The sequence below is a fragment of the Montipora foliosa genome, chromosome 1, assembly GCF_036669935.1.
Source record: "Montipora foliosa isolate CH-2021 chromosome 1, ASM3666993v2, whole genome shotgun sequence".
Lineage (NCBI taxonomy): Eukaryota > Metazoa > Cnidaria > Anthozoa > Scleractinia > Acroporidae > Montipora > Montipora foliosa.
Genome location: NC_090869.1, coordinates 69,820,493 through 69,830,492, shown reverse-complemented (window position 1 = coordinate 69,830,492; position 10,000 = coordinate 69,820,493). Strand labels below are relative to the sequence as shown.

Genomic DNA, 10,000 nt, shown 5'->3' with positions numbered 1-10,000 from the left:
GTGTTGAAATGTGATACGCGAGGATCATTTTGAGAAATAACCTCATCTTGGAGAGTAAATTTTTGACTTTGCTGAAACAATGGTCAAACTCAAGAGTTGCACGATTGAGATCTTTGTGTTGAATTTGCACATTTCTTGTCAAACTTTATAAAACTTGAAAGAAAAAGAAAACTAACAAAAACAAAACCTTGTATCTTGCCATCGTTTGACACCGATGCTTCACTGTTTCGCCGCCGCGGTATAAACTTCATCACGGCACCCGCTGAATCCGATGTCACTTCGATTTTGCGCTTTACTTTTGAGGCCAAAAGTACAGTAGCAAAATTGAACGTAGCAAAAATATCCCAAAATGTTTGTCGTTGATCGTAACTTTTTATATTCGGGGTTCAAAATTAATGTTGTTTTCATGTCGTAAATGTTGTTGCTGATGACAAAATATTTTATTCTCGATCGACCATCCTGAAAACTTCCTTCTGCTGTTCCTAAAAGCTGTCTATCAATATTTATTCACTTTTGCTTCAATATTTGTTTTGAATGAAGCAAGCTAACAAAATCTGTACCTTGCTTAGTTCGCATTTTTGGGCGTTAAAATAGAACTTTCGGTCCTTTGCTTCTGTTACGGAGTGGTATAATTTTTAGGTCACCCATCCAAATACTAACCCCGCCGGATACAAATTGACTTCAATGAACTTTTGTAAAATACAAAGCTGTCAGACGCTCAGAGTGCACGCTTAAACTTGTGGTAAAAGAAGTTGTGAGGGAACTTGGAAATGATCAACATTTCAGCGTAGAAGCCAATGTTATTTTCTTCAATCTTTCTGGGTTTGGTACTTTGCGAGTAACCACATGTCTTCTCAGGGGGCTATTTACCTAAGACTTTAACCACGGCACTACAATGATAGACAATACCAAAACAATATCATGCACTGTTAGAGCTACATATTACACAAGGACAACTTGAATCTCCTGGAAGACAACACACAGCTCAGTTGACATTATGAAATAAATCGCTGAGTTACTTCACTACCACAAGTAAGCAATGCGTGTCAATTTTTTCTAAAGAGGACAGGAATTTCTTCTTTCTGAAAAATGATTAATTAATAGGCCGGTAGCCAGGTTTTTTATCCTCAGAAAAGGATTTGTTTCGTCATACGAACGTGTGAGGACCTGTGAGCCAAAGGGCCTCTGCTGGTATGACTTCTGGGTGACCCCTTAAATGGTCTTAATGACCCGCCCAACTTGAAAAACTTGCCTGGAACGCTGCACGTACTACAGGCAACCCAGTGTACCCTCAAGGAGGGTCTAGTTTAAACTACATATTATTGCTGCGTTAAGATTGTCAGTCCATTTGCTGAATGTGAAAACGCAACTATACTTAATAAAAACGAACTACAAAGAAAGAAAGGCAAATGATGATACGCATTTTTTGAAGATGCGTCTTAAAATATATGCATAATTAAGCAGGGTCAACTTTGTCTCGGTCACGCAATTCTAATATAGATGCTCGGTAAAGTTGTCTCGGGAGGAGGGCTGTCTCCGGTAACCGAGACCATATAAACAGGCCCTTATATTCCGAAGAGAAGTAGAACTGTTACTTATCAACGCTCTTTTTTTCATACGCGCATGCCGCACATGGAATGTTCTGCACGGTCGCTGAGATAAGCACAAGTTACATCTCCCTAGCCTTATTTAAGCGTTCACTACTTCAATATTATAATAAGGCCCTAGATCTGTACGACGTGGACGACATCAGAACCTGGAAATTAATCCGTCCCAGGTGCAACATAGCGAGGACTCTCCTTTGCCGCCGCCGTGCTGCTTCTAGCAATTTGAACTCTTGTTTCGCTTCCTTTTCATTTATTTCATTTTTCGTCTATATATGAGTAGCTTTCGTTGTTATTTTTCATTAACGAGGGATCCACTGTAATTGGCTAGGCTGTAGTGGTCTCCCTGCCTTAGAATCCTATGTTCATAAGTATTGTATTCAAATTAGGTGAAGCTAAATAAATAAATAAATCTTTCGTACAATATAACAAGGGCTCAAAATATGCATCTAATATCCTAAATTTAAAAGTCTCTCAATATTAAATGAAGGCTTCTGGAAGATCATTCATTCATTCCAAAGGCAGACTGCTCGAGTTACGAATGATCGCTGGCCGGCCGCCCAGTAGCAGATCTAAAGTAAGGTATGTCTAGCTTATATCTATTTCCAGTAATACGAGTTTGCACTCTCTCGCACCCAGGGTATTTATCGGTTTGTCATGTCGAGTACACGCTGTTTTTCGTGAAAGTGACAATTTTTCGCAGTGAATACAGGGGTAGGGAAATGCCTAAAAAATAGCTTGCATGTATAAAGGAAGCTCCCGGTAACATAAATTACTCTGTTCCAGTCTCACAGATATGTTGTTGACTGTCACAAGGGGGGAGGGGTCACGGGCACCCGAGGACACCTTCCTGGCTACTCCCCTGCGAGTGTTTACGTCACCCCTTTTCTTAAACTTTGCTAAGATACGTAATCATTACGGCAAAAATTTGCGTGTACGGACCTTATTTTTAAAACCATTTGGTAGTTAGGTCATTTTGATCAGCTTGTTTCATTTGAAACCGAAGATCTATTTGAGATTCTCGGTAATTGGCAAAGTTTTGTATTTCTTTACATTACTGCTATTTACACATGATTCAGTCATAGTTACGTAAACGAGACACGAGGTTCGATATTCTCACAGCAGAAAAAACGTTTTTTTTAAATCAAGCAAATGAGAACCTGTTTCTGACCAAGAGTATTTTAATTTTTAGCTGATAAAAAAGTTAGTGTGAACCTTTAGAGTCTCACTTTGAAATAATTAGGGTTTTATTTGAGGCTTATTTTGTCTGCTTAGCGCGAAGGCAATATTAGGAATTTGTGTGGCACAAACAACAAGATTTTGATATTGGCATTGTGCTAATCTAAATTTGGGTTACATGCCAAATTTGGCGCTATTCCATTATCCTATCGTCAACCAGGAGATACCAGTAACAGTTGTGCCTCGAGATATTTAGAATTAAGTTAGATCGATAACATCTCCTCTCCCAAACGCCCAAATTCTAAGTTGTCCACAGTTCCTAAAGTGGGTTAAGGTTTCAAACAGTGGAAGTGATTATTCGAACTTCAGTTCGTTTGGTATCCGCATTATTCTAGGTCGTCAGGCTTAGCTATCTTATCCTCAGCTTCAAGTGTACCACTGTACTTAGATATTACCGATTTACTACTCGGATATTTTGTTCTTTTAAAAGAGATATTTAAAGCCCGTAAGCATTTCTCAAGAAGACCTCAACCCCTATCTCAGCCTAGCTGGTGCAAAGAGTGTTACATGGGTTTTTAAAGGACACATCTTGTGCCAGTACGCAATAAAATACGAATTCTATGGAGAAAAGAAATATGGTTTTTTTTTTTCAACTTACTTCTGTAAATATTCTCAAACAAATTGTCCGTCGCTGCAAATTTGACAACTGGATCAAGCTTAACATTGGGGATCTTGATAGAGTTTACAGCAAACCTGAATACCCTTTCATCCAACCCTGTGTTGTTTTCTGAAAAAATGGCGCCTACAAAAAAGTGCATTCTATCAATTTGATGTAAGGAAACCCAGAAGAAAATTAGAAATTCTTCACTTCACTCAGAAGACATTTAAAATAACAGTTACCTATTTTCACAATCTTCTGCCCCTGCACGGAAAACAAGATGTGAAGTTGAATACAACAAATGATTCTGTGAACAGAGCACATAGTGGTAAATTGAGTTTGTTGTCGGTTTTCCGAACAAAGTCTGAACTAAAACATCTGCAACGTTGATTGAAAGATTAGCAATCATGTGATTCGCTCCTTTAATATTTTGGTTCATTTAAATTTACATGAGAGACATTTTGGCAATAGCAGTAAGCTAAGAACCCACCAGCAAACAGAAGCACTATTTAAGTGGACAACTGAACTTTACGGGGGACATTTTTCACACGCAAATTTTTTCTTTTAACTTTTCAGATGATAGCCACACACGACTAGGGCATGGACGACTGATTTTATCACAGAGTGCAGCTGGCGAGAAGCAAATCTGCGTCCGAGGTCATTTTTTTTATAAGATACTAAGCAGTGGCAAAAGGCAAAAGGAAACGAGGAAAAAAATCTATCTAATTCAGAGAAGCAAGTGACTTCTAAAAATTTCTGGATGATTGTTAAAAGCTGCGGTCTCAGTTAGACTTTAATTAAATAAACGTCCCTCAGTGTGTACTTCACTGATTTTAATATAAATTGCGGATGATTTAAATTTTAAATTTGCTACTTTTTCGATAAATTTGATTTAATTTCCGTTTTAAATAGAATTTCCTTGTCTGTAAAGTAGGAAATGCAATGTTTATGGACTGATGCACTATCCAGAGAATTTTTAAAGGCCTTTTCAAGAAAATTCACTATTAAAATTACGTATTAAGCCTGAAATACTTTTTAACTGGGACATGCAGAAATACAGATCATTGCATTTTTTATAATGGCCTTTATCAAGCCTTTAAATAAAGAATGGAAGATCGCATATTTTAGCGGCAATTTTTTAGGTTCAAACTCTTCCAGATGCTTTCTGAGTAATTAATGCATGAATTGGCTAATAAACAATAGGGTTTGGTAAGAACCAATCAAATCTTTTGTTTTGAAAGCGAACGCGAGCCTCTGGATGGCGCAATAGGCCTTTTTTCGATGTATTAAAATCCAGCTTGAAAGAGAGGTTACAGGCCAAAGACAAAGGAAAGTGTATGATGTGCAAATGTTTTCCACGTTCATTCCAACGTGTTTCTATTGTTTTTATCCTAATGGCCTCAATATCAAGCTGAATGATCAAAAATAAGACCACAAACAGCAGTGGATAAACATATTGAACTTGTTCATTTTGATTATGACTTGACGTTTCGTATGTGGCTCTACATACATTTTCAAAAGTAACCGTTGAAATTTAAAACAGCTATTTATATGTAACAAAGCGGATGAGGGGGGACTGTAACCTAGATTAAGCAAATACTTAACAGTAAAATATATAATAATAATAAAAACATTTTTATAAAACATATTTTTGATCAAACGGCGATGGCCCAAGAACAAAGTATTTACGATCAAGCTGCAATATTCTGACATTTCGAAAATGGCCTATTTAAAGCGCAATTTTTCCCTGATTGCGTGGTACGCGTGCGCGTGTTTTCTTCCACTTAACCATCTTGAATTTTTCATGTATATTATGAATTACTTAATAGTCGAGAGTGAGGTCGTTACAGCAAAATCTCAAACTGCCCTTGCCGTATTGACCGAGTGATAGCGAGGTCAATACAGATAGGCCGAGGTTTGAGATTTTGCTGTAAGGACCGAACGGTCATTATATATATGGCGAACAGAACGGTTCTAAAGAAGTAAAAACTAAGTTGCATAATCCATAATCGGCCCTTGGGGCGTTACGGGAGATAGTACAATTTTTTTGCAAGGGCCAGCTGAACAAAGTGGAAGCGCCGGATCTTGGGAGATCTAACCAGCAATAATTTGAAGATTTAAATATATATATTTATATATTATTTTTATTACCACCACATTACCACCCCTTATTTTCAGACGTTCTAACAACCTCGGCGACGTACTTATCAAATCCACATTACCTACCAACCCACAAACGCAGCCTCTTAAAGGATCATACAAATGCGGCACGCCATAACACCAAACCCGATTTAAAACTCGGTTTGCCCATCATGTCACGCATGTGCACAACTATTGATGGCAACTGCATTGACTGTAACTCCAACTGGAGCCGCTCCGTGAGCATAAACTGGGTTGCCTGTAGTACACGTTACACAAAAACAGACAGTGATTAAACAATCTTTTTCTGACGTTAAAAACTATGGTTCCCTATTAATCATTTGCCAGAAAGAACACGCCTACATTTTCTGTCATCTTTATGAGGAAACGGCTCGCTTTAAATTTCAACCCACGTATGCGTAAAATTTGTTGAAGCAAACAACATATTTGCTATTGAAGGCAAAAAAACCCTCCTATTTCAATTGCGTGCGTGCAAACAAGAAACACAATTTCGTGTCACAAACCATATGCAATTAAATAAATTTCTCACAGTTTAGGATCAACCCGTTTTCTGAAGAACCTCTACCGTGAAGAATCAAATGTAAATGTGCTTTTAGTTGACCGCTCCCTACAAGGGCTTTGCAGGATCAACCGGCTCGACGGGATCGGATCGAATGCATGTGAAGGTGCCCAGCGGCTGGCCTGCCATACGATCCTATTGTGTGATAGCTCGGAGTGCAAGGACCCAGCTCGCATATGTAATTGACCATGGAGGTCGGAGCTTATTGAGGATGGGGGAAAACGCCGGCAGTAAAACTTCGCCGGAGGGGGAAAACCCTCGGAGCCTAGATTGAGATCGACCGGAAAACTAGCACGCCACCCAGCGATGTCGACCCAGGGTTGAACCTTGGGTCTCAGAGGTGGGAAGAGGCCTGGTTGTAATGATCACAGTAAGCCATACCTGACTACCCCTATGCCGAATGCCAAGCCTTTCTTTAAATAATTCTTCACATGTCAGAATTTCCACTTAATTTCTTTTTGCCATGAAGACTGTGCTAGAGTTAAGTACAAAATAAATGTAACACGATTTGAGCCAGACAACTGTAGAGTGCGAACCTGTCAGTAAACTACAGATGCATTCAAGGGCCGTTGGTGGGGGGGGGGGGGGGGGGCAGTGTTGTAGCATAACATGCACGCATATAAATAGTATAAATGCTCGCGCGGTAATTCGATGGTGTCGCGGTCGATCCAAAGACAAGGCAGATTGTTGTCGAAGTCCATTATTCGTCGCTTATGAAGTAGTCGCAGATGTTTGATTTCTTGCACGTGGCGCCTGTCCTTGTTTATCCTAATGTGACGTTCGCAGTTCTTGAGCTCCATAAACGATGGTTTTGCACTAGCGCCGGATGACCGTAGTGACCGCAGTCAGAGGCGTAATTAGAAGCGCAGAGCGCTTATGATCTAGTGAATATCAAACTGTTCGAAAAGAGGTCGGACGGGCAGAATACCGGTGGTTTATTCGGGGGCTTCATGACCCGTACGGCTTACAGATCCAGTGAAAATTGTGCATTGTTGGGGCGAGAGTCGAAAAGCAGCAGGCGGAAGAATAAACCAATCACCATATACCTCGATTTCCAAGCGTTGTGATTAGGTTGGTTCTTCCGCATGCTGCTTCCGACAATCCGACAATTATAGTTTTTGCAGGGGGGAGAGGAGGGGGGCACTGGTATCAGTACGCGATGGAGTCATAAGCGGAAGTCGGAAGAAAGGGGGAACGTTCTGATTCTTCTGACCTCCGATGTCGTCGGAGCTTGTGACGTGCCGACTTAGCATTCTCTAATTCTTTGATTTTCGCTAGGTCGATAATGCGTCCATTCTTAACGAGCTCCCGATATAGCGACTAGCGACTTCCGTAAACTTTGAAGACGTTTGGCCATCAGGGCTCTGGGACATAACGGAGACGGAGAAATTAATTTGGCGGAAATAGCCATAGGTGCACTGGCAAAATCGTATAGAAAGATGTAGAGAGATACGTGCATACGCTGCCGGTCGAGAAGAGCAAACACCTTAGGCCTTGATTTTCAGGCGCCTCCACTTGCATATAGGGCCTAATGTTCGAAGTAACCCAGGATGGTCTTATGCAAGTTATGGCCGGAGCAAGACCGCTAAGCCCAGTAGGTCGGGTCAATACAGTAAGCATCAAAACCTGGCCGGCACCGCAAAATAGGCGAATAAATCAATAAGAATACAATACCGCCACCAGATGACAGGTGAGCCAGGCAGTGAGAAAATTTGGAAAGTTTGGTTATGGGCGTGGCTCACAATGTCCACTCCAGAAAGCCGAAATGGAGCGTGCTAGCCAAGAATGAACCCTGAAACAAATGAAAAAAAAAAAAAAAAAAAAAAAAGAAAAAAAAAAAAAAAAAAAAAAAAAAAAAAAAAAAAAAAAAAAAAAAAAAAAAAAAAAAAGAAGAAAAAAAAAAAAAAAGAAAAAAAAAAAAAAAAAAATAACAAAACTAGGGCACTTTCGCCCAAGTGTGCAGATGTCAAAAGAACCGAGTTAACTCATCTCAATGAGGAGTGTCTTACACCCAGTGATGATGAGGAAGACGCCAATGTACACCTACTAGCATATTAGCTATAGCCTAGAGATGAAAGGCGGTGTTTGTGTTACTAACAAATTACACTGCTGGCCAATGAAGATGAATGGTTGGGAGATTTTGGAAGTGGGTAACAGTACCCTAAGATGTCAGCAGGGGACACTGGCGCGCATGGCTAATGTCATATACACCTATCATCTACAACTTCAAACAAGTAGCATCTCAAATACCCAAGATCAAGAAAAATCCAAGCAGATCGCTAGTGTCATTTAGTCAGGGAGCACACCTGAATGACACCAAGAGGTTCTACTCACCTTCCCTGTACAGAATTCAAGGATCCGAGAGTCGATGGGTTGAAGTTCTGTCATTGACAGCACAGGCGAAAACCCCCTAGGCTCTCGGGCAAGTCCTGTCAAAGAGCCATCTAACCTGGTGGCAGCGGAGTACGCCAGCTAGACATAGACGCTCAAGGAGCTCGTTAGACCGAGCATCCCCTGATGTCTAGAGAATGCATCAGGAGCCCGCATGAATGTAAAACATACTTCATTAAATTGACGCCAAACTGCTAAGCCGAGTAGTGGGGCAGAATCTCTACGTAAAATTAAGTCCCTTTTACATAGTTATTATAATACGGGAGTAAGACAGGCGTGCATTCATGGAACAAACAGGCTTTTTGCTTTGGGCATATACTTAATTGAATAATTTTCCATTAGCTGTAATTTAGTTGAATCACTGTAAGCTTAGAGTTTTTTATTTTTATGCCTGATTGAATTTTTTTAAAACCGGTGGTATAAATTAAAGATTGATTGATTGATTGATTGATTGATTGGCTCTCGTCGCAGGACAACCAGCTAGTACTCCTTCGCCAAGGTATCGTGGATATACTAAAAGAAATGGAAAGGGAAGGATATCCTAGTGCGCCAAAGTGATGGCAACGCAACATATTTGACGTGAAACTCCATGGTTGTCTCAATCCGAGGAGGGAAGGAAAAGATCAGGTTTGTCCTAGACCGCGGCGGACTTGCTGAACAAGGCAGTCAAACGGCGAAGCACGCACTCTCGAGACCTACAGTATGAAAGCAATTGTAGCGGCAAGATACCTGATGCTACAGTCCTTTACAGTCCTTGATTGGCCAAGGGCGGGTATCTTCAAAATGAAGGCCAGACTAGTGAGTCCAGCCATCTGACAACCTGACCACTCCGATTGGAAAGGTTTTTTACAGATGGTTAAAAACGCCATTTTGGTATTAAATCAGCCCCTGAAATGTACACAAAGAGCCATGGATGAAATTGCTTAGAAGGAATATGACCATCCAAACGCGAATGATGGATGACATACTCGTTGCGGGGCCGTCGTGAACATCTCATACCACGATTACGTCCTAGAAGAAAAGTACTCTACCTTGCAAGGAGTTACCAACCTGCTGCTTACCTTTTTACAAAGTTAGGAGTTCGAAAAAACAACAGGTGCCGTGCGTGGGTCACATCCATTTCCCGGAAGGGCTAAAAACAGACCCCGAAAAACGGACGAGCCAAACTGAAGCATTCAAAGATCTATGTTGAACAGCGCCGGTACGTGTGCATATTACGATGTATAGAAAGAAATAACCTAAATTGTGACGCTAGCAAAATGCAGTACGGTGCAAGTCCTGTTGCTAGAAGGAGAGACCAGTAGCTTACGATCGTATCGCAAACTTCGCAAATCGGAGCGAACTGGGCGCCCATTAGAGAAAGAATGTTTAGCGATTGTGTTCAGTGCACTACAGGTTTCAGAGGAATACATCTCTGGGGAAAGCCACACTGGTACAAACTAACCATCA

At 40.6% G+C, this 10,000-nt stretch overlaps 1 protein-coding gene across 1 annotated transcript in view; it reads right to left on the bottom strand.

The window, feature by feature from the left end:
• Nucleotides 1–3,837, bottom strand: part of LOC138007260 (glutamate receptor ionotropic, kainate 2-like) — a 37,633-nt gene extending 33,796 nt beyond the window's left edge. The window contains exons 1-2 of the mRNA XM_068854066.1: nt 3,684–3,837; nt 3,442–3,585 (exon numbers count right to left, since the gene is read on the bottom strand). Coding sequence (XP_068710167.1) covers nt 3,442–3,585; nt 3,684–3,765 — 226 coding nt within the window. The 5' untranslated portion in view covers nt 3,766–3,837. The remainder of the gene's footprint in view (nt 1–3,441; nt 3,586–3,683) is intronic.
• Nucleotides 3,838–10,000: the final 6,163 nt, after the last annotated feature.